Below are 24,188 nucleotides of genomic sequence, written 5' to 3'. Positions count from 1 at the left end.
GATATAGATTGAAGTTGAAGGGGGTTGGCGAATGTTGTATTATGCTCAAGAGCAGGAAGTTAAGGTATGTGAGGCCAACTCTCTATGTTTGGGAATATTAATGATTCTCTCTACACTACGTTTCTTTTACGACGTATCAATTGCCTCAAAAAAATATATAGTTAAGCCTAGTTCCTTGAATAGTTGTAGAGCTTCTATTCTCTAGCTTCATAACTCGTTCATGACTTTTATTCTGAATGTTGTGAGCTCAGTGCGTACTCAATATAGACTTGGGTTTGATGCCCCCGAGTCTTAGTATAGATTACTCAGTATGCCATAAACAGTTAAAGTTTCAGTATTCGTAATCAGTTCAAGAATACACCTCTCAGTCTAGTCCTATTCAGTATTCCACTATTATGTAATTCAGTGTGATCCAGTATTCCAGTATTATATAACTCAATGTGATTCAGTATTTCACTATCATATATTGCAGTATGATTCTCAGTTCCTGATTTTAAATCCCTGAATGTTGAACACTTGTATTTGGGCCTGAGGTCGCAGTTTATGCTTTATGCATCTTTGGTCCTGGGGCCGCAGTTTATGCTTTATGTATTTTGGACCTGAGGTCGAAGTTATGTATACGTATAGTCCCGGGGCCGCAGTTTGTGCACATATATATATTGGGCCTGAGGACGCAGTTTAATATTCAGATAAACAGGTTGTTCATCATTCAGAAGATGGAGTATTCATATCCTTACTTCCTTTCAGTTCAATTATTAGTTATCGTTCAGTTATCAGCTATCATATCAGTTACTAGTTATCTGTTATCAGTTCAATTACCAGTTATCAGTTCAATTATCAGTTATCATTTCAGTTTCAGTTTGAATAGTTATCATTTCAGTTATCAATTATAAATTCTCAATTATCAGCTTAGTTTCAGTTTCAGCATTTGTAATTCTTTCTTTCAGTTGCTTTACATACCAATACAATTCAAATGTACTGACGCCCCTTTTGCCCGGGGCCTGCATCTCACAATGCAGGTAATGATTTACAGGTCGACGACGCAGAGCACTAGGATTCTCGTACCAGCTAATTGGTGATCCCCAGTTCTTTTGGGGCATTATCATTACTTTACAGCCTTTCAGTATTTACAGATAGTCAGTGTTTTCAGTACTTCAATAGAGGCTTCATAGACTAGAGTAACAGTTAGACAGAGTCTCAGACTTTTCATATTAAGCTATGTTGGCTACAAATATGTTTCAGAATTATATTAGTATTTCCGCACTTTGATTTATATCATCCATACTTTCAGTATATCAGCATATGTTAGTTTATCTTCCGCATTTAGTATGTTATGATATCACATGTTGATTCAGCCAGCCAGTTGGTTCGCTCGGTCACATGTAGTCAGGCACAGAGTGTCGTGTTACGTCCAGGCCCAGGTTCGGGGCGTGACATAAACACTCGCAAAGCACGTACTCTAAGACTAGCACTATATTAAAAGCACGAAGGTCATTAGCGAAATATCATTCTCCTTTTTTATCCTTTAAAGATGAATTTCACACTAAACAAAATAGTCATTTAATTATTTTCCTACTATTTAGAAATTTTAAACCAACTAAAATTTTTACTATTACATCTACTTTCTTATTTCAATTATATAAGAATTCCTAATATTTATGAGCTTAAAATTACAATTGTACCTTCATTTAACTTTCCAACGAAACTGCATCCAACTAACCATAAAACAACTATTTTCCAACGTCATATGCCTATATCTATTGAGATAAGACAATTGCTTCCCTTGTCTAAATTAAGATTATAGGGTTTCTCTTTTATTAAAGATTTTTTTTTTTGAAAGGTTTGGAGTCTATATGAACAAATAATTCTATGCACTTAGGAACCACGAAAAACAAATTCCATGATCACCAAGTAAGGAAAAAAAATTAAGAATAAAACTCAATCCGAGAAAAGGCAAAAAGAAAGAAAGAAAAGCAGAACATGTTTTTAAACTTGTAATCTCTTTTGGTATAGCAAGTAGTCTTATCTTTATTTTTCTACACAAAACATTTATTTTAGAATCCTGATAATAAATCAAATTTTATTTTATTATTCTACAGGAAAATGGTAAATTGATTCTACTTATAATCTATAGTCATGGTAAAAGTGCTTACTAAATCTTCTTCTTAGAAGAATGAATATTGAGATATGTAATTCTATATATTATGTATTCTCTGTATAGTACATGTTCGTAAACTGGTAATCTCTTTTATTATAAAAAGTAGCTTAACTTCTTTTTCTGCATAAAAAATTATTTTAGAATCTTAATAAATTAAAATAAGCACGATAATTAGAAGAAAAAAATTTATACTCCATTTTATACCAACTAAAAGAGTGTGCTCTTAGTTGTTTCAAAAAGAGAAATTGTCAAAAGTTTACAATTAATGTTAAAATCGTCACTATTTCCTTATCTTCAATACTTGCCTTTTTTTCTACTAAAAAAATTCATTATTCTCTTGTATAATGGCATTATGAATATAGTAAAACCTCAATTAATTTTAAAGCTTCATTATTTCTTTGAAATAAATAAATATTTGGGGACGTCGGAGCGCATCTACCGAATAAATAATGAGGTAAAAGATTTATATTCAATAGTTAAAATTTTATAATATTTTTATGAAATACCATTAAACAAACTATAACGTAATATCAATACTTAGTTTTTTTTTTTTGGTTTCCCACCCCGGTGTTCGGTATCCGCATTGGATCCCGACTATATCCGGATTCGCGCCGGGTAAGACCCCATTCGGGAGGTAGCGCTCCCTACCAAGGATTTTTCTATACCCAGAGCTCGAACTCGAGACCTCTGGTTAAGGAAGGAGCAACCCTATCCACTGCATCATATCCTTTGGTGGTTCAATACTTAGTTTTATTGGTGTGTGCTTGTGTGTGTATATGTACACGCAAATTGTTAGTCCAAATTTGTATTATTTGCATTGTGCCCGAAAGAGATGTTAGGTGAGATACAACAATATAATATACTTTGTATCTTATATAATAAAATACTTATAATTACAACTAATATATAAGTAATTCAACTAAATTCATAACTTTGCATGTTTAGAAAATGTTGATTTCTGACTTTGTTTCATAGTAATAATATTTATTTTCATTATTTAAACATATATTGCATTTAAGTTAACCCTTAATGGGTGTGCCCAAAGCAAATTGGTCACTTATTGTGGACTAATAGTGACTAAATAAAAATATCACGTGCTGGTAACTACTCCCTCCGGTCCAAAATAAGTGATTTTTTGTTTTTTTTTGTGGTCCAAAATAAGTGATTTTTTCAAATTTCAAGAATGAATTAATTATTTTTTTTCCTACATTGCCCTTGGAGTAAATAATATTGGAGTATGTGTTAGGAGTATTTATGTGAAGAGATAGTAAAGGTTAATATGGTCAATTTCATTACTAATTAATGTTAAAAAGTGAATTTCTTAATATGTGTGAAAACAACTAAAAAATCACTTATTTTGGACAGGAGGGAATAATATATATAAATATATATGTTATGTGTTTATTGAGCTGGTAAATACCCAGTGTGAATAAGTGTTTACTCATTGGTACTCGTGTTGTCTCCCATTCCTCCATCTCTTTTCTGGCATCACATAGCCACTTCAGTAACTTTGTTTGGAATTTGTATCATAATAAATACCTTAACAGCCGACGGGAGAGGAGGAAGGGAGTGGAAAAGGAGAAAGAAAATTAATTACTTTTATGTAACAAAAGAGAAATTACAGTAGCATCAAAGATTCCATGGCCCAATGGATAAGGCGCTGGTCTACGGAACCAGAGATTCTGGGTTCGATCCCCAGTGGAATCGCTTTCTGCTTTTTGTGCCAGACATTTTCATTCTATCCATCCTTTTGCTCATTGACAGGAAACACATCACTGTGTACAGATATCCGCTGGCCTACAAACTGTAATAATACTGTTGAAGAAATCTCTTTTTCTTAGTCAGTTAAAAAAAGAGACTACAAAGAATCCTTTGCATATGATACAGAGAAATCCTCAGATAGTATTCCTATATTGGAGCATTCTCGATCATATTTGAGCTCAACCACTTGAAAGAAAGTTCACGACTTCAAGGTGATGCATTAAGTCGCCAAAGCTGCTTCTTGGATTCACCAACCTCAGCATCGTTCAAATGAAATGGTGATTCAAACTTCCGCTTCAAAAACACCTGTCAGCAAAATCGAAGATGTCCAAATGTCAGGCCCAAAAAAATTATGGCTAATTGCTGCTGCATTTCATAACCGACCTATCAAACAATCAACTTTCTACTGCTTTCTACAGCTTCTGAATAAACTAGAATCCAAAACACCTTAGTACTCCACTAAAAAGTCCTCAATGTTAGATTACGAGAACAATACAACATGGCAAATATTTCTTCAGTGATCTTATAAAACTTATTCCTAACATGCCTCAAAAGAAATTTAACGAGTATTCCAACAATATGGAATCCAATACACTGCCAAAACAGCTTATAGTCTGGTGGTATCACCAAGAATTTTCCAAACAATAGGTGTGAGTTTGATTGCCACCATCCCCTTCCCCTTTTTCCTTTCCTAACCCCCCCTATGTAATAGAAAAAGAAATTAAAAAAAATACACCGCCAAATATGTTCAAAGGCTTGTAAGACTCATTAACAAGCACAAACATTTCAGTAACCGAGAAATCAGTTAGTCCCCAATATGACTTCATACAAATTCAATTTCTTTCGAATCACTTTCAATTGTAGAAGTAAATAAAAAGTGCAGCTATCAAGGCCCAAAACCCATACTTCATGATGTCAGTCGGTAAGAAACCAATAATCCGCCGGTTTTATTTGGCGACTTCAATAATTCCGGTGAAAATTTGGTGTAAACAAAATACTCCATAAGCTAAAAGAAGATGAAGTTCTTCCAACAGAATTGGTGTTACCAATCACCATGAACTTTATAGGAAGCTGGCGACAATTTCACAATTTTTCAGATGCTTAAGCTGAAGAACACTATAGTCAATTATAGAAGTTAGAAGTTTACCTCCTCTGGTCTATGTCTGTTCTGTCTTGGAAGCCTTCGACTTCTCAAGCTGCTTGCGGAGATAAGCCTGCTTTAGTTTTTCTCGACGTGCTGCAACTTGTTCTTGCCTACGGAGCTTGAGTTCTGATGCTTTTTCCCTTGCTTGACTTGCTTCTTTATGAACTTCCCTGAGAACAGCAACATGTAATGCAAATGTAAGTAGAAAAATGTTGTGAACAAAGTGAATAGTGCAGAGAAAAGATACTGAAAAAGCAATAAGTGAAGACTTCTCAGCAAACAATTACGATAATTTCTGTACTTTTCTACTTGAGGGATCAAATTCTTTACCCACATAGAAAGTAAGTTCTCAAGAAACCTACCCGAGAAAAGGGAGGTGAAAAATAAGCAACGAAAAGAAGAGGAAGGAGGAGAGCTTCCTTTAAGCTGACTATCATGAACAAGCTAAAATACCTAGGATTTTATAGCACCCAAACTCCCTATCATCAAAATTCAGTGTCCTGTATTTTATTTGATTTTGATGAATACTGTTAAGTGTTTCTCTTTTCTATGTTTATTTATGGGATCTGGTTCCCTTCTACGTTTGAGCACATGAGTGTACCATCCTGATAATTGATAGGTTCGTAATCTTTCAATTAGAATTGGGTAGATGTTTTATTTTCCAGAAGCTTTTAGATACTACTCCCTATTTAGCAGAAAATGCTTGCAATAAATAATGCTATGCGTCACCCTTGGGATGAAAATGAATTAGACAGGTTTATGAGTAACTGCAAAGTGTCGCAAACATCTTAAACAGTGTAAAAGGTAGGAATTAGTTTTCTCTAATTAACTAAGCACACAAATATCTAAGCTAAATATAAAGTGTATAATTAGCAATACATACATTACAAAACGCTTATGTTCACTTCTGTCAAATGTGCCAGCTTGGCGGCCAAGTCCTGCAGCTTTTGTGTCTGGGAGTAGGGAGGTATCATCATCTCCAACTTCATCTCTTGGTTCTGTGCTAGAAGTATTGTGCCGTTGAGGCAGCTCAGAGTCTACCTGCTCCTGGCCCTTCCGAAAGAAATCAACACAGTACTTCTCTTCGTCCTCCCCGTCAGAAAGCTCACCCCTCACCAGCTTATCATACAACTTAGCCTTTCGTTCTAAGGCAGCATAGCTTACTGATCCATCTTTAACTGCTTTCAGCTCAAGCTTGTCCCTTCAATGAAGAAAAAATAGACATGAATTAAGCCTTTATACACTGTCACAGAAATTTTAACATCTCATAGCTAGTCATGCATTTGCCTAAAAACCCTGAATATTGCTGCTCCTCTATTAAAACCAACTTCTCCCTGCAAGGTTGTTTCTTCTCTAATTTAATTAAACAGTCTCAACCAAGCAATTTGCTAGGTGGAGACTACTGACACATACAAACATGATTTGCTTCTTCTAGACTGCTGTACCCATATAGAGCTGGAGCACCAATGAGCTAATTACTCTAGCATTTCAGATAATAGCCTTGGACGTTTTCTGGGCGACAGGCCTGATAAGGCACCAAATCCGCTGCCAGAGGCCCAGAGCAGTCCCCCATCCACGGCTTAACAGTTATGCCTTAAAAAAATATGAATATCAAAAGCTTACACATATGCAGGACTTCAGCAAATTAGCCCAAAATAAGATAGAATCCAGTTTCAACTCATGTTTCAATCAATCAGAACAAAATATGCATTTGGCCCTAATTTCCAAACCCCACAATTGCATCAACACATAAAGTTCCATATCACTTACTAATGGCCGTACTTCCCAATTAAGTCTCTACTATCAAAACCCTGAAGCTTATCACATATACAATTGCAATATGCAAGAGACTTTAAAACCAATTCTAATCTCAATTATCACTAAATCCTTGGGCTTACAAGCTTAAGACAGATTGCCAGAGGATGTCAGTTTCCACTCTCTGATAGTATGAACCTTTATCAATACATTCTTATTTGACCAAAATAGATTGCAACCACCTCAATTATGAGCATAAAAATTGAAAACAAGTATAGTACTTAATTAACAAATAAAATAGGGAAAGGGAAGGAGAAAGTATACTTGGCCTCTCTAGCATCAACCCCATGATTCTTGGAGGAAAAGGCGTCCTTAGCGGTGATTTTCTTCTTGGCGCGGTGGATCTCCAGATGCGAATAATTTGGGTCAGCAGCAGAAGGGTGGACGGTCTCTTTGGAAAGGCGTTTGGACTCTTCTTGAGATTTGTATAACTGGGCTTTAAGCTCAAGGATGGAAGAAGCACCCACACCCTCGATTGGTCGGTGCTTTTTGGGCATGATTGTGGATTCCGTCAGCCATCCTAGCGACTCCACAACCACCCTCTTCTTCTCCTTGTTATTCTCTCCTTCTTCCCCCATTGATTATGTATGCACAAATTCACACACACACACACACACACACACACACCCTTTGGGGTTTGATTGTTGTATGTATTTGGTTTTGATCGTTCTAGTTGTTCCTCTGCTTCTTCGCTGTCTTCTTTTTTGGGTTAGGATTGAGGAATGGGGAAGTTTTGGAGCCTCTATTTTGAAATACGACATTTTATAGGGGCTTTCTCAGAAATGAGAACCTTACAGCTATTTTCCTTATTTTCTTTTCACCTTTTTAGAACATTTTTCTTTTTTTTCTTTTTTTCTTTTTTTTTTTTACTCCTGGCTGGATAGGGCTTTTAAAAAAAAATTAAAAAAAGTAGTAATTGGATTGGGGGAAAAACAAGAGTGAAATTGTAAAAGATGTTTTGATTCGTTCCTTCCATCAAACATAATTTTCGTCATTTTTTTCTTTAATTAAGCTGCAAACAATAGAAATATGCTACACTTGGTCTATTTCACTTTTAGTATTTTATAAGTGAATAAATATGTCTTTTTTCTAATAAAAATAAAAAAAATGTTACAGATCTAAAAAGTAATTTTAAAGTACCATATCTTGGAATGCTTTTCGTTCGAAAATATTCTAAATCTTTCATAAAAAGCTCAATAAAGAATCCTAAAATCCTTTTGCATCCTCCAGTTAAATAGTGATAGAGGAAAGTGTGCATAATTGTAAACTGTGGTTTGTATTGTCAGCAAAAGAAGACAGCAGAACACTAAGAAACGAATAATATCGAGCAACATCTCACACTTAGGCGAAGGAAGAATGACCAAACGAACCAAAATAAATATGAGAAAATTGTAAGTTACATACTTTTGGTACATAAACTATGTAAAAGCAGATTATTTAGAAGATTACATTAGTCCTGACACAGGAAATTGAACATCAGATGGGCATTGGAGAAACCAAAAGATACAACATTGTTCAAGTACAAGTTTTCAGTGCTTCTTATTGCCGGTTGCAACTTCCCAAGCTTGTAAAACGTGGTTCACTATGTCCTCCACGCCAACCCCATGCTTCACCTGCAGTTGAATTAACACATTCATATTGCAATAGGAAATGAAAATATGCCAGACACTTTTATCAGATAGTGAATGTTAAAATTACAATATGAGAGTCAATTTCAAGATAACCCTGGAACATCTTTCCGTGTTGTAGGAACATCTTTGTAACATCCCAGAGTCCCACATCGGCAAAACATAAGAGAGATGCTGGGTACATAAGTTAACAAGACTTAGACCCTAGTGACGCGTTTTAAATTCGTGAGGGCCTAGGCTCAGAGCGGACAATATCACTAGCGGGTTGGATTGTTACAATCTTCCTGTGGTATAGCTAAGCACTAAGCCGTATCAATGAACCAACCAACATATAATAGTTGTCAATTGGATGGCACACACCCTGGTGCAATATATATTAGCACAAGTCTAGTCCACGCATTCCTAGAATCCTATCCTTGCACTCTAGCACTTATCTTAATTGCACAATAGCACATCTGCACAATATTAGTGTACATTTCCACACAGAATGAACGGCCATGATTTGATTGGGAGTGTTATTTATACTAATAAAATTACCAAAATATTTGAATAGGGATGAGAAAATTAATTAACCTGAGCAAAAACAAAAGGACCGCCGTCCCGCATCCGAAGTGCATCCCGCTCCATGACAGACAGATCTGCTCCCACAGCTGCTGCCAAATCGGTTTTATTTATCACCTACAATTTAAGAACCAACAATTATATAATAATTTGACCATGTGTATACAGAAGTTTACAACTGATAAATTTAACAAGTCAAACGTGCAAAATAAGAAACATACAAGGAGATCTGCTTGGGTAATTCCAGGACCTCCTTTTCGAGGAATTTTATCACCACCTGATACATCTATTATGTAGATTATGTAATCAGCAAGTTCCCTACTGAAGTTGGCAGCTAGGTTGTCTGCATTGAAGGAAATTTGGTTAAATGACAGGAAACCTAAACTTAAACATGTTATATCTGATCGTAATGGTAATCCTATCTTCTTATCAAACCAAGTAAAGAAGTGACAGCCAGAGGACCATCATTTTACTGAAAACATAAAGTCAAATATCCTTATTAGTTTGTGTGTGCAAACAGTTTCTATGACCAATTACCTCCACCAGATTCACAAAGTAGTATATCTGCTTTGTACAAGTTAGAAAGCTCCTCAAGAGGTCCAAGGTTAATGCTTATATCTTCCCTAATAGCAGCATGTGGGCATCCTCCTGTTTCCACTGCTCGTATCCTTTCCTCCGGCAGCGCGCCATGTTTTATTAAGAACTCTCCATCTTCTTTAGTGAATATATCATTTGTTACCTACAAAGAAATGCATCTTAACAAAGACAAAATTCATTCTATATCTTAAAATAAAAAAGCTAAGATTTAGTGAACATAGACTTGCACTATATACTGCATTACCATATGTTGTAGATCAACAAAGTTAATAGTGGAGAAGTATATCAAAATTTAAATAACTCATCGGAAAGTGATGAAAGAGCATAGGAGTTTCTGAACACCAAACACATGCTTGCACAGTATCTTATTTCCTTTCAAACTAAGAGATGTCTGGTAAAGTCCTGAAACTTGGTTCGAAGTTTCTGCAATATCAATCTGTGATGCGTAGGGAGGAGTTCTAAATGAAGAAAGAAAAAGAACATGACATATCCAATTAATCTTCAAAAGGCAAGTGTAATAAAGAATGTTGTTATGTAACTTGAATGACTCAATTACAAGGCATATTGCACATAATCGAATCTTCATCTAGAATTTCTAATGATGAGGTAGAGAAAGATATGAACACCATTGATTAAACTTTAGCTTCATACTTCAAATGACAAAAGGGAATCCTCAAATTATAACCACTTATGCAGACTAACACTCGTTCATCAAGTAAACATGGATTATGGAAAAAGCAAAAAGAAAATATCATTTGGTGGTACATACTGCTGCAAGACTGTATTTGTCCCTTAGGAGTTTACATAATGCTAGCATTAAAGCTGTTTTCCTGCAAATGAAATATTATTTAGTCACTTTAGATCTCAACACGTTCAACCAAAATTGTACAAGCTAATTACAGAAGGGAAAAAACTAAGTGTGGAAGAAAAGCGATAGCAAAAACTAATGTACAATAGAATTCAATTCACTGCAGTACCTTATGAAACTTGAAGTGAAAAAGGAAAATGCATGTGCACACAGATACACACACACACACTGGGAACTTGGCTTGCTGCACCTGAAAGAAAATCCTACTTATTAAGAAATCCTCCTCCTGCTCTCGTTTCTCAAGGTCGCCTTTTTCTTCTCACTCTTATCATCCTTTTCACCAGTTACTACTCAACCCCACCACCCCCCACCCCCAACCCCAACCCCCCAAAAAAAGAGAAATAGAATAGTTCCTATTTTCTAAGCTAAAATGTTACAAATCATATGGAAAGCCATAGAGAGCTAAAACTAATGAAATAAGACTAAATTGCAAAATACTTTGATACAACCTGAAGAACTGTAAAAGTTACTGATAAATTGAAGCTAAAATCTCGTATACACCTTTAGTTTCAAGCTTAACATAAACTCACAAAAACAAGAATGGTGACCAATCTAAAACTGTAGGCATCACTATCAATTTAAGATACATGAGGCAGACTAACATCAATATTTGGTATGAAGAAAACAAATACTGAAACCCTTTTACTTGTGCACACATTCCGACCATGAAAAATAATTTAAGCAAATTGGAAATTTGAATTTGGGAAAAGAAGAAATACCCAGTACCAACAGGGCCACCAATTCCAATAGTAAATGCTCTTTCAGTGAAGTTCCTGTTAATAAGTGGAGGTGCTCTTCTGGTAAAGTAGCCAGGTGAGTATATTGGTTCATGGGAATGAGGAGCCAGCCCATCATGGCTATGGTATACCCTTCCATCTTCTCCTACCCATGTTGTTGTCTTTGCATCCCTGATGATAAATTAAGACAAATTTTGAAATAAAGAATCAAATAAAAGAAAAATGACAGAGTAAGTTTGTGAATTTGATGCTGAGATATCTTAAGAGGAAATACTCATGGCTATGGTCATGATGATGACGATGGTGGAGGTCATGGTCATGCATATGGTGATCTTGAGAAGCCATTTGACACAAGTCCTGAGAGATGGTGGAGACTCTCACAGGGGAACAGTAAAGGGACGAGATTCCAATCAACCCTTGACAAGAATATTCCTTAAGATTAAAATATCTGCTGGAATCTCTTTATCAACAAAGAAAGGTTTAGAGATAAGTCCTTTAAATATGGTTAACCTTGTCCTTCCAATATAATTATGAACAAAAATAGTCCCTAAATCAGATAAAAGTACAATGTAGTGTTTGCCTTTCTTACAGTATTATAACTCTCTAAATCTTGCTCTTTCCAATACGTATGCCTTTTAAACTTCAGAATGTTAGGAGTCCTATAAGGAAAGGACGGTTTGAGGTTTTTCCCTTTTTTTCTTGAAATGGTTATACACACAAACTATTTACGTCAACACAAGATGTGTGTGATTTCTATAAATTTTATCACTTAATTATATAATAAATATTTGATTTGGTGTAAATTCTAAGTGTGAGTAAACTACTTTATTTTGACAAAATATGTTACTTAAACACATACTCCCTCGTTTCAGTTTATGTGAACCTATTTCTTTTTTGTACGTTTCAAAAAGAATGAATTTTTTTTAAATTTGAAAATAATTTAGTTTAAACTTACAATTCTACCTTTTTGGGTCTCTTTTTAACTTATTTAGGACCACAAATTTAAAAGTCTTTATTTTTTCTTAAATTTCGTACCCAGTCAAACACATTTACATAAATTTGAATGGAGGGGGTATTTAATAGTGTCTAGAAAACGGTGATAGAAGCACAAACCAAGAACAACACGTTGCTGCTCTTTGTTTCACCAAAAAATGACACGTTGGTATGCATCCCTCATATGACATCATTTTAAGATTCATAAATTTATTCCTGGGAAAATGTTCACTTATACACACCCCTCCTTATTACTTTTCAGTTTTCCGTAAATAATTTTGTGCAATGCAGGACGATAATCTAGCAAATAATAGCTGCCTCCAAAGATTTTAAGAGTGAAATTTTAACCCAATCCAAATGCATAAATAGTAAAATAGCCTCTTAAACTTTTTTTTGTACCTCACATATGCTTTCGTGAGACTCCTTGACAATTTTATTTATTAATACTCTTCCTGTCTTCCATAACAAAATGTGAAAAAATTGGATCAGATTGTCTTGTCACGATCAGTGTTTTAAAAGGTGTGGGTGTAAGACGGGGCGTTTTATATATGCTTCAACGAAGCGTAAGCCCCGATGTTACTTACAATTTTTAATATTTTATAAAATAATATAATTACAATAAATATTTATGAACATATAAAATTACATAAAAATGAAGAAATATATATATATGTGTGGGTGGGTGGGTGGGTGATGTGCTCCATCCCCACAAAAACTAGTCAAAACAATCTATTATATGCTACTTACCAGCACAAATAGCTTGAGTCAAAAAGAATAAAGTTTTCTATATGGAGGAATAAAAACGATGATTAACCTACAATTTGAACTTTGAACTTGTTGCTACGAAGAAGAATGGAGTTCTCTTTGTATTTGTAAAAAAAAAATGAATATTCGTTGCTTTGAGAGATATTAGCAGACTAGTGGACAAGATAAAGAATTGGGAATGACTATAAATTAGGGCTTCAATCAATAAAAAAAAAGGTCTTGACTTTGAAATTTAATACACTTCAGTTCCTTTTTAAAATTTTGAGTAATTACAAGCTGACTTTTTAGAAATTGGGTATTATATGAAGGACTTATTTAACAAATTTTGTTTTAATTTGAAAAAGTCTCTAGAGCTTACGCCTTACTACAAAAACGCGCTTCAAACTTCCGAGCATATGCCTCAAATTGTTGGGCATACGCCTCTTGAGACTTTTGTTCCACTCCATTACCTCGGGACATTTTTGGTATCCCTCGTCCTGGGGCTCGCCGAAAAAAAAAGGATTACCATCATAAATATTTATAACGTCAAGCCAGTACAAAACGTGAGAAATACTCCTATCTATGTACAAAAATTAATGCATTCCCTTACATATAACTGCCTAATCACTCTTGAGAAATCTAAAAATCATACTTCATGTTTGGGGAAGGAGGAAAGAATAAGTGGTTTAAATCACTGTATAAGCTTCCTCCTATGTTATGATGCATTCACATAATTGGTGTCCTCAAATAACAATACACCAAAATCTAGTATCTATAAAGTGCAAACAAGAAAAAGAAAAAAAGAAAAAAAAGTGGAGGAATAGGAATTACAGTTTCCAAAAAACATGAAATATTCAAGTTTGTTGAAATAATTTATTGAGGACATTGTTCCTAGAAAAGTAAGTTCCAAGGGCATTGCTTTTCCTTCCTGATTCAGTTCTCGTTATCATCTTTTGGCCATCACTCCGAGGAACAACTATTTCCACTTGGGGTGTCATAGTTTCGTTATTTCCAAGAATGACCCCTTGCTTTTGTATATATTCCCATTTGTCTTGGAAAAGATAGAAAAATCCCATGAATGAGATTTGTGCTGTAAAAATTATTGTCCAAAGGCTTATTGGCTTAGATGTTCTTTCATGGTAGGCTGATAAGCCTGTGTAGGTGTTGATAATTCCGGCCAAGCATATTGTTGTTCCAAGTAGCCAATGGAAAAAGAACCATACACTTCTTCCTTTACTTCCCCTGCAGTCCAAAAGTTGTCCAAAAATTTTACACTTAAATGTATCATAAAACGTACTCATGCTGACATACTTTAGTAGAGTTACAAATGGCTCAAGGACGTAATCTAGTCGTTAATAAAGTGATCAAAAGCAATTAATATAATAGCACGAGAGACAAAAATGCTGGGCGAGTCTTTCCTATCAACATCCCCTGATAAATAGAGTTACTCTATACTTGTGCAATTGTGCTAGTGGAAATTAGCACGTTCCCAATGAAATAATTGATATCCGCGCAAACAGCCCGAATATCACCAATGACTTATTTTTAAAAAGTGCGGGTATGAAAGGACAAACAAAAATTTTTAGAAAATGGAGTTCAAATTTCCTTTTGAAAGCAAAGGTATTGTTTTTCCTACGTATATATTTGATTATTAGTCCTAGTTCTTCATGGTCTACTGGTTTTGCAAAAGTTAAGAAAATGTTACCTCTTAGGCCGGCGAAATCCCATAAGAAATTGGACATAGATGGCAATATAAAGGGCTAAACCTATTCTTTGGTGATTGTTGTTGAACATATTCTCAAAACTCTTGATTGATAGCACCGCTCCAGCGGTAGCCAGTAGAACAGAGAGCACCTTTTCAATTTTTTTTAAAAAAAAGGAAAGAAGGACAAATCAATTACTATTGCAGTTAGAAAGAAAAGAGATTTATAATTTTTAATTATTTAAACTAATTCTGAATTATGAAGAATGGCATTGGAGTTCTCTTTTATTGCCACATATTATGGCCATAATCATAGTCAAATCCGTATTAGTTACTCCCACCAAACTGTGGGCTCACATAAATAAATTTTGAACTTTATAACCCTCACCATGATTAAAGTGCACATATGATAATTACGTAGCAGAACAAAGTAAAGATCAATTTATGATGATTACTTGTCATTGCTCAAAAGAGAGGTTCATTTTGTTTTTGCTTTAATTTCAACAATTTCAATTTATTGTCCCCTAATAATATCCGAGTCCTTTCTTTAAAAAAATTATCAGAATTTGAAGAATTAGAAATAAGAGTGAAATATTAAATACCTGAAGAATTCCATGAACATAGAAGAGAACTTTGAGTCTTGTTGTGCTACACTTCTCTGTGTTGGACATTCTTATTGTGAGTATTCCAGCTGGCATCAAGAATCCCATTGAAGCCCATAACAATATTCCATGAATTTCAATCTCAAATATCCTATGATAATTCACCTGCAATACTTATCAAATTCACATTCCTTGTTTAGAAAAAGCAGAAAAGAAGAGAAAGGAATAAGGAAAGTAAAAGATTTTCCTATGTCCCCTATTTTTTTTCTTCTGAACTCATCATAAACCAAACAAGTCAAAGGAAAACTTGCTCACTTTCTCTCTCTTTCCCCCCCTGTAAACAAGGAACAACATACGCACTCAGAGGTGGATGCAATGTAATTTCCAACGACTTTAACATAATCTCGTGCTTTGTACGGGTTATAAATATATATATGTGAAAAATCACTAAAAGTTCTATAATATACTAAGTTTTGAACCCATAATTGCGACAGTGCAATGAATTCAACCGTGAAAAAGTGCAACGGATTGAATTCCGAGAATATGAATATTAAACTCGTCAAATTTAAATCATGAATCCGCCTCTATATCATTAACAATATTGGTATTGGGGTGGGGGTGTTGATCATACCTTGTGAACATGCTGGTTGATGCTTATTAACTGGCTGTTGAGTTGTATCTCTTCATTGGATGAACAAGCAATGAAATGGGGAAGTACAATAAAAGCAAAGACAGCAGAAATGCTTGAAGATGGCAGCCAATATTTCCTCATTCTTGATTCTTCAGAATTCCAAGAACAGCTTCAGAAGTGCAGCAACTTCAATACTGAGAAATCTGAATTCTCAGAAAAGTTGGTATTTGATGGAAAAAGAAACTCAAATGACAGTTTATCTTTTTTGCAGTGAGAAATGGACTTTTAAAACCATGCAAGCAATTAAAGGAGTCTTTTAAAGATTTTTCACTTTACGACATTCTTAGCTTTTTATTGCTTTTTATATATTTCTAAAGATAAAAAAGGATAACCAATTGACTTTATTTAATCTAAGTTGTAATGATGGGCATGATGTCTAGATTAGACTAAAGACATTATTGTATTAGCTCTACTAAGATGTGTCTTTTGCTTTTTATATAAAGAAGCTACTTTCAGATCATTGAACAAAAAGAACAAGTAGCCATAACTTCATGTCTTATACAAAAGTGCCCAGCTACGTATAATATTATAACCTCTAGTTTTGATCATATACCAAAAGTTACTACAGTAAATACAGGAAATAGAGTATGGAGAAATTTAGGGGGGGGAAAGAACTGAAAAGAAGGAAAAGAGAAGAAGAAATTAAGAGTGAGATTGCATTTATGATTGAAGTTGAATATTATTATGGCTTTAGATTAGGGTAATAAGTTACCATTGCATAAGTCGTAAGCTTAATAACCATTCTCAAAATGCAAGGGGTTGATAGAGACACAATTATAGCTAGAGAAGAATTTTAAATGTGCAGTTAAGAGTAATACCACAAATTTCAATCATTTGGATTTATGGGACACATCACATCTCTAACCAAAATTTGAACAAACAACAAACATGTGATTTCTTTACAAACATATGATTATTGCTATTACAAGATTCAACTAAAGCTTGATTAGCAAGTTTTTTTTTTCATGTCAGTTTATGTCAAAGTTTCAGTACAAGACAGGTCAACAATAGAGAAAGGTAATGATTTTTGCATACTATGGTGGTAGACAAAGATAAGGTGCTTTTGCCCCACTGTAATCATATATACCAAAGCTTCTTTCCTCACATTCATAATAATGGCTTCCAAAGTCTACAATTAACAATACTACACATACTCCAATTTCTTTCTTTCTCATGCATAACCTCCTCCTCCTTTTGTTTTTAATTTTATAATACTAATTACCTTTTTTCAAACTTGCTCCATTCACGTAAAAAATACTCTTATTTCACTTAAAAATAGAATATTCAAATCGCCTTTGTTCAATAAATATCTCCATATTTCAATTTTATGTAATTTACTTCAAAATACTTTCAACAATAAGTAAGATCTCTCCTTATTTCTTTTAAGAAATTGGTGGTAGGAACTTTAGGAAAAGCAAATTTAATACATACAATTAGAAACTTGCCAAACTTTTATCATATTCCTCGTTGATGAAAGGATATCCTTGTATCATGGCTTACTTTTACTTTATATTGAGTAATACCTTTTACATTTTCCCTTTGATTGAGGTTGGTGGAAATAACTGGCCACATATATAATCTAGGTTTTTTCATCTGAGGCATGTCAAAAATTGCTGCTAAAGTAGAGGATCGGCAAAAGTTAAATCTTTGGAGTAATTATGGCTTTATAGTAGATTTTCTTATAGTAGAATTTTGTAGCAAATGAAGAGCACTTTGACATCTATCTGGTTTGGTGAGAGGTCACATCCATGTCTGGACTTCCATTTTGTCATGCATGCATTTCCCTACTTGTATTAAAACTTCTTCCCAAAATTCTTTTTATCATTGTAAAACCAGATCTTGTGACATGTAATTGGCATATGTGAGATGATGCAAAAGAAGGGTGCAGATTTGATCTTTTCTTTACCTTTCACTTTCAGATAAGTTCATCTCAGCCCTATAAATGGCTAACACCTGCACAAATAGCCAATGCAGTTACAAAGAAAGAGCTCACCTTTTAATGCACTAAATGAATTTCACATATCAAGTCACCTTAAAAGCTATTATATGTAGGTGTCCATAAAAAGTGAAATCAATGACATCAAACAGGTTGATAGTATAATTTTTTTTTTAACATAATCACTGTATGCAAATTAAACCCATAAAGAAATTTATTCGTTGCTTCATAGAGAAAAATTGGCTAGAAGTGGTACCCTACAATCGCATTCGACCCTTCAACACAAGTTTTTAGCTACATAACCAATACCAAGCTACCAAAATGAGAGTCTGTTTCAAATTTTGTTGCATGAAACTTTTTGGTCCATCACCAGGTACACATGATCAGTGCCGCCCGTTGGCAAATATCCTAAAACTCAAAACATAGAAGGGCGGCATATACCAATGCTAAGTAAAAAAATTAGCTAGTCATGTTAAGGTCTGACTGTTTCAGCAAGTCTTGTTTTGAATGTGGGAAGGTAAACTTTGCAAAACTGAACTGCACAATAAAACCAAACAATATACCATGCTTGAAAATATTCTAATAACCATCATTTGATCAGAACAAAAAGGGAAAACCTTCTCTCTTTCACAATAAATCTTAAATCAACTCAACTAAAGCACCAAAATTGCAGAAATCTGAAGTTGCTTCTCAATGAACATATGACCAAACATGTTACATGAACAAGTTGGGCCTAGTAGCCTTGTATGTGGTTTTGAGTTTCCTGCTAGGTGGCCTGACTTTCTTGAACACCAAGGGGAACTTGATCTTAGAGTCATGGAACTGCTTTGTGCTCTCCCTCTTGCAGAGCTTAGCTGGAATGGTGGCTGTCTTTATGATCTGAATGCAGTGATGGCGGACTCTGTGGCGGGAAGCCATCTCAGTGTACATCTGCTCCACGGCACCATTCAATGTGGTATCACGGTACTCCTTGTACATGTTATGATAACCAGTTCTACTCTGGTAACGGAGCCAAATACCATAATTCTTGATTTTTGTTGGGTTCTTCTCAAAGATCTAAAAAAGTTAAACACACAATCTTATTGAGGTAGTTCAATATAACATTTATAGTTAAAGGAGACCAGAGAGCTGCTGAAATGAAACCCCACAGCTCACAGGAACATAAAATTAATTCACAAAAATGAATAAAAATATGAAATGCTAATCACCGCATCATATTTACACATTGCAGATAGAGCAACAACCCATTGGCATGAATGAGTACAGGACTAAGTATCAGTTGGACTTTAAACTAGCTAAGACCCCCAAACTCTTGAATAGTTAAAGCAAGACTACCAGACTGTCCAACAACAGCTTATTATCCACTGTTCCCCTTCTCAGAATAATTACCACATGATAGGCAAAATAAAAGAAATACGGATATGGTGTATGCATGTCGTACAACAACAAAGCCTCATTCCCAAGCAAATTGGGTTCAACTTTATGAATCTTCACCTTCTATTTTGCTCCATTTGAACCTGCTTCATTTAAATATTCAATAACTCAAGAGCTCTAACACTCTAGATTTACTTCTACACTAACAAATCACTAGCAAGATTAAAGTATCTCTAAGTCAGTATTAGACCCAATGTAAACTTAACAGCACTACTAGACCTAATTCCATTCAACTGGCATCACCCATATCAATTTTGCTATTCGTCTTCTAACAACTTGGCCGAGAAGCGCTAATAGTGTTCAAAGATGTTTCTAGAACCTTAACATTGAACATCTCAGCCAATTTATATAGAAGGTTTTTACCAAGTTGTTGCAGCATTTTTCAACATCCTATGGAAGCTTGGAATTCCTATAGCACACTAAGAGAAGTCATTTCCCTCCTCTTTTGAGCTTAGCGTAAGTCTGCCTAAAGGTTGGACCATAAACTACGCTCCAACTTACCCCCCCCCCCCCTCAAAAAAAATAAAAAAAACCACTGATTTTCTACATCACCGTCTCCTGAGCTTACCAAATACTACAATCCAACCACCAATTAGAAGTAAGGATCCTGATTGCAATGCATGTCCACCCGAGCTTCATAAATTTGCATTGTGTTACCCGAAATAACAAATCAATTAGAATCCAAACAATTAAAACCAGAACATAATAGACCAAAAACACAAACAGGCACAAAAATTGCTATCATTAAATTACTAATCACCCATTTCTAATACATACAATCCAAAAATACACATATAGAGATACGTATCCTCATCATACCTCGTTAATAGCCAGCATCTGACCGTTGCTCTTCTTAACCTTCTTAAGCTTCCTCAAGTAATACCTTTTTATTTTCAAACAAATCAAACAAAGCCCAATTAGCATAACAATTTACCAGCATAAATACATTAAAGAAGATCGAGAGGAAAAAAAGCTGAAATACCAGAATTTGGACTTAGCACGAACTTCATTGGTAGCCCATAACTTCATACGATAAATCTTGGGATGCTCATCTGTTTCAGAGGGCAGAGCTCTCCCGACAACCTGGTACTGATGGAACTGCAATCACACCAACAAAACATCATTGTTTGTTCAAATCTTGACGAGTCAGAGAAGAAATGCAGAATCTTGAAAACCCACTAAAGGAAAAAAGAGCCTTTACCTTGTAGTTCACCATTTCTGCACAACTCTCTTTCCCACTGCGCTGCGTTTGTCGAAGGGAGTAAAGAGAAGCGAAAGGGTTTTTATGGTAAAAGGGCCTCTATAGAAAACCCTAGTTTCGAATCGTACTAAATTGGATGCAGAATTAGGCCATATCTTGCTGTTGGGCTTTGGAAGGAAGTTTGGGCTAGATATTGATGAGGCGGCCCATGTGTTAATATTAGTTAGGGGGTTTTGGCATGGGATAATAAGAACTTATTTATCTATTTTCTCTCAGTTTTGTAGTTTTTAAAAAGTATCTAGATTTTTTTTCTTTACAAATTGTATACATTTCTTATTAAAAGACTTCTAACCCATTATTAATGCGTCCAATTAAAGGATTCAATTATTTTTTTTTTCTTTCATCTCCTCTCTCTCGCCTCTTCTACCATATCTGAAAGCAAATTCTTCTTCAAATATTATTTACCAAATTCTTCTTCCAATTTTTCAAAAATCTAATATAAGATTTTTCCTATTGGTACAAGAATCCACAAGAGAAAACACAAATGGACGAATGTAGTTTTGAAGCAAATATGAAGTCGTAATCGCTATTGAAATGGAAACAAATAAATCCACACCAAAGAAATGCTTATTTTTTGTACGGTGATATTTTCGAAAAAATTAAACCTTATACAATTCATATACAATTATCATACATTTATTATACAATTTAAAAATAATTTTGATACAATTCCAATATAAATGTGATATAATTATGAACTTCTTCCTTTTCAAGTTTCAATATGAAATTCCACCTAAAACAAGCAACAAACTCCATAAAAACTAGCACAAAACCACCAATAACCATAATTTTTATTTTCAAATTAAAAATTGAGGAGGAAGAACGAATCATATACAAAAAACATACAAACCAATAGAAATTTGATACAATTTTGATATAATATTGTATTAGACTTGTATTAATATTTTATCAGGTATTATTTTTATGTATTGATGCATCAGATACAACTATAATACAATTCCGATATAGTCCTCAAAGAATTTTAATGCAATTGTAATACAATTATCATACAATCCTAATTCAATTCTTAACTACTACTACTACCAACTCTAAACTTCACCAAATTCCCTCAAAATTGATATATAAACTCCAAAATATATAATCGTTTCGAAGAAAATCCAATCCAAACAAATCACAAATCCGTAAAATCCGAATATTGATACAATTGTGATACAATTAGTACGCAATCGTGATACAATTCTAAAAAAAACTTTTTTCGAGTTTCAATATGAAAACTTTAACTAAAAACAACTTTGAACTTAACCAATTTTCCTCAAAATTAAAATATAAACTCCAAGGTATATTTTTAGTCATTTACAAGAATATTCAATCCAAACAACTCACAAATTTTTAAAACCTGAATATTAAATTCAAAGCTTCGAAACGTTTTAATGGTTGTTAATGAAGCACCTTCCATGTTGCAATTTTATAGATAATATTGATATATTGCATGAAGTGGGAGAGGTTTGGGTTGATTTATATGAAAGAGAAAGGAATATTTTGAAATCTTTTTAAAAATGTGATGAAAACGTGATTGTAGGGGTTTTCTATAATTGATCACATGAGAGTGAGAAGGGGAGGGGGAGGGGGAAACGTGGAAGGGGGACTATATTAGTTACATGTTAAATTTAAGGGATGCTTTTTTTTAAGGTTTTGTATATAAGTAGTAAATATAGATAGAGAATGTAATTTTTAAGGAACCTAAAGAAAAGTGGTAAATAAGTTTCTATTATAGTATAGCTAGATAAATATCCCTTTTGGCATGGTATAACAACATACTCATGTAATGGCAGAAAATAGTCCTAGTTATAGATATTGACATCAAATAGTCAATAAATGTATATCACAATAATAATATGTATATCACAACTTTTTCTTCTTCTTTGTCTATATCAACATGTATATTAAAATTTTATTTTCATTCTTTATATATAAATAATATTATTCTTTGTATATCAATAATATAAAATTATATATATAGTTATTGCTGCCTTTATATCAATATATATCACAATAAAAATATTGTATTATTTGTATAGCACAGTGTATAGCACATCGGACATATGTATACCAAAATAGATATCATAAGTTTATTTTTCTTCTTTGTGTACATCAAAAAATTAATTTTTTTTGTATACTAAAATATTATTTACTCCCACAATTATATTTCTTATTTTTATATTTTAGAACTTGCTTAAACATGCTATATCAAAAATTTATTTTCCTTTTTTGGTCAACAATTAATAATTATATTATTTATATATCACAATGTATAACATAATAATATGTATATAAAAAAATTATTAAAATTTTATTTTTCTTCTTTGTATAACACATTTTATATTGAAAACTCAAGTTCAAGACGACTCGACATGTGTATCCCCTATTGTAATCCGTGTATATCTCTATGTACATCAGTGATATCTCATGTATATTATGTGTATCTGTGTATATTCATGAAAATTTGTGTTATATATACGATATACATATGTGATATACACGGGCGCCCATAAAAAAATTGTATTGTATACCGATATACAAGGTGATATACACAGACGTCCTTAAAAACTTGTGTATGATATACACTGATGTACACGATATACAATGTAATATACACATGTCGCAGTTTGATTTTTATGTCTATTTTTTGCCTGAAACTAATCTAAATCACTTCTATTCTTGCTCAAATTTTGTATATAGCCTCATTTAGGTATTTTCAACCAATTACAATCATACTCACTCATTCAATCCAATCAAAAAAAAGAAAGAGAGAAGAAAAACAAATTTGAAATATATTTTCACTCTCTTAGTTTTTGCTAATCTACTCAAATTTTGTATATAGCCTCGTTTAGGTATTTCAACTAATTTAATTCATACCCACTCATTCAATCCAACCAAAAAAAGGAAGAGAGAAGAAAAACAAAGTTGAAATATATTTTTCTCTCTTAGTTTTTGCTAATCTTACTCAAATTTTGTATAGCCGCATTTAGGTATTTTCAACCAATTTCAATCACATCCACTCATTCAATCAAACCAAAAAAAAAAAAGAGAAGAAAAACAAAGTTGAAATATATTTTTTCTCTCTTAGTTTTTGCTTCTGATTTTCTCTGATGTTAGATCAACCTTACCTTTTTATCCCACTGATTGTTTTTTGCATAACTTGCAAGAATTTTGCTAAACTATGAGAGCAGAAGAGAAGAGATAGAAGAAGAAATACAAGGAGAGAAAGAGGGAGGGAAGCCAAAATAAGTGTGTAATTTTTTTTGAGAGAAAATATAAAAGAGAGTAGGTTTTTTTCGTATTTGACTATATAATGTCAATTGTTTGGGGCTATCTTTGCCAAACCTAATATAAGGCTAAAAAATTGTCAGTTCCTATTATGGGTTGTTATAGAATGCCAATTTTTCTATTAGTAGTTAGCCAGAATACTGAAAATATATTTTTTTTTCCACGGATAATTTTCAATATTAATGTTTGACAAGAATAAGAATATTTTGACTATGCATAAAATGTTCTATACAAGCAAACAATCCATACACAAAATCAGATTTGATTT

The 24,188-nt window shown here is 33.6% G+C and overlaps 3 protein-coding genes and 1 non-coding gene across 4 annotated transcripts; 1 reads left to right on the top strand and 3 right to left on the bottom strand.

Annotated features, from left to right (window-relative positions):
- The first annotated feature begins 3,792 nt into the window (after positions 1-3,792).
- Positions 3,793-3,865, top strand: TRNAR-ACG (transfer RNA arginine (anticodon ACG)). Its single transcript has one exon. It is a non-coding gene; the product is annotated as a tRNA-Arg (tRNA).
- Positions 3,866-3,948: 83 nt separating this feature from the next.
- Positions 3,949-16,291, bottom strand: LOC107825029 (uncharacterized). The gene is made up of 8 exons (XM_075247009.1): positions 15,942-16,291; positions 15,311-15,475; positions 14,712-14,860; positions 13,864-14,248; positions 7,143-7,459; positions 5,947-6,264; positions 5,067-5,233; positions 3,949-4,225 (listed from the first exon to the last, which is right to left on the bottom strand). The coding sequence occupies exons 1-7, from the start codon at positions 16,080-16,082 to the stop codon at positions 5,077-5,079; spliced, it is 1,632 nt and encodes a 543-aa protein (XP_075103110.1). The 5' UTR covers positions 16,083-16,291; the 3' UTR covers positions 3,949-4,225; positions 5,067-5,076.
- LOC107825031 (urease accessory protein G-like) lies at positions 8,236-11,800 on the bottom strand. Its single transcript, XM_016651864.2, has 7 exons — positions 11,544-11,800; positions 11,252-11,440; positions 10,434-10,494; positions 9,605-9,806; positions 9,289-9,410; positions 9,080-9,184; positions 8,236-8,491 (listed from the first exon to the last, which is right to left on the bottom strand). The coding sequence occupies exons 1-7, from the start codon at positions 11,612-11,614 to the stop codon at positions 8,408-8,410; spliced, it is 834 nt and encodes a 277-aa protein (XP_016507350.1). The 5' UTR covers positions 11,615-11,800; the 3' UTR covers positions 8,236-8,407.
- A 2,184-nt stretch (positions 16,292-18,475) lies between the features above and the next one.
- LOC107825032 (large ribosomal subunit protein eL20) lies at positions 18,476-20,710 on the bottom strand. The gene is made up of 4 exons (XM_016651865.2): positions 20,573-20,710; positions 20,354-20,469; positions 20,191-20,254; positions 18,476-18,993 (listed from the first exon to the last, which is right to left on the bottom strand). The coding sequence occupies exons 1-4, from the start codon at positions 20,585-20,587 to the stop codon at positions 18,652-18,654; spliced, it is 537 nt and encodes a 178-aa protein (XP_016507351.1). The 5' UTR covers positions 20,588-20,710; the 3' UTR covers positions 18,476-18,651.
- Positions 20,711-24,188: the final 3,478 nt, after the last annotated feature.

This window comes from Nicotiana tabacum, chromosome 3 (assembly GCF_000715075.1).
Source record: "Nicotiana tabacum cultivar K326 chromosome 3, ASM71507v2, whole genome shotgun sequence".
In the NCBI taxonomy this organism is placed as follows: Eukaryota; Viridiplantae; Streptophyta; class Magnoliopsida; order Solanales; family Solanaceae; genus Nicotiana; species Nicotiana tabacum.
Note: the sequence above shows the minus strand (reverse complement) of the source record. Positions and strands in the feature narration are given on the sequence as shown.

Coding starts and splice junctions, on each gene's coding strand:
- LOC107825031 (XM_016651864.2), bottom strand. CDS start 11,614: ATGGCTTCTCAAGATCACCATATGCATGACCATGACCTCCACCATCGT. Junction 10,495..11,251: donor GGTGGCCCTGTTGGTACTGG/GTATTTCTTCTT, acceptor TTTCATTTGCAG/GAAAACAGCTTTAATGCTAG. Junction 9,411..9,604: donor ACTTTGTGAATCTGGTGGAG/GTAATTGGTCAT, acceptor CCTTCAATGCAG/ACAACCTAGCTGCCAACTTC.
- LOC107825032 (XM_016651865.2), bottom strand. Junction 20,255..20,353: donor CGTGCTAAGTCCAAATTCTG/GTATTTCAGCTT, acceptor GAAAATAAAAAG/GTATTACTTGAGGAAGCTTA. Junction 18,994..20,190: donor AGATGCTGGCTATTAACGAG/GTATGATGAGGA, acceptor TAACTTTTTTAG/ATCTTTGAGAAGAACCCAAC.
- LOC107825029 (XM_075247009.1), bottom strand. CDS start 16,082: ATGAGGAAATATTGGCTGCCATCTTCAAGCATTTCTGCTGTCTTTGCT. Junction 14,861..15,310: donor ATGTTCATGGAATTCTTCAG/GTATTTAATATT, acceptor AAAATTGAAAAG/GTGCTCTCTGTTCTACTGGC. Junction 14,249..14,711: donor GGATTTCGCCGGCCTAAGAG/GTAACATTTTCT, acceptor TTTGGACTGCAG/GGGAAGTAAAGGAAGAAGTG.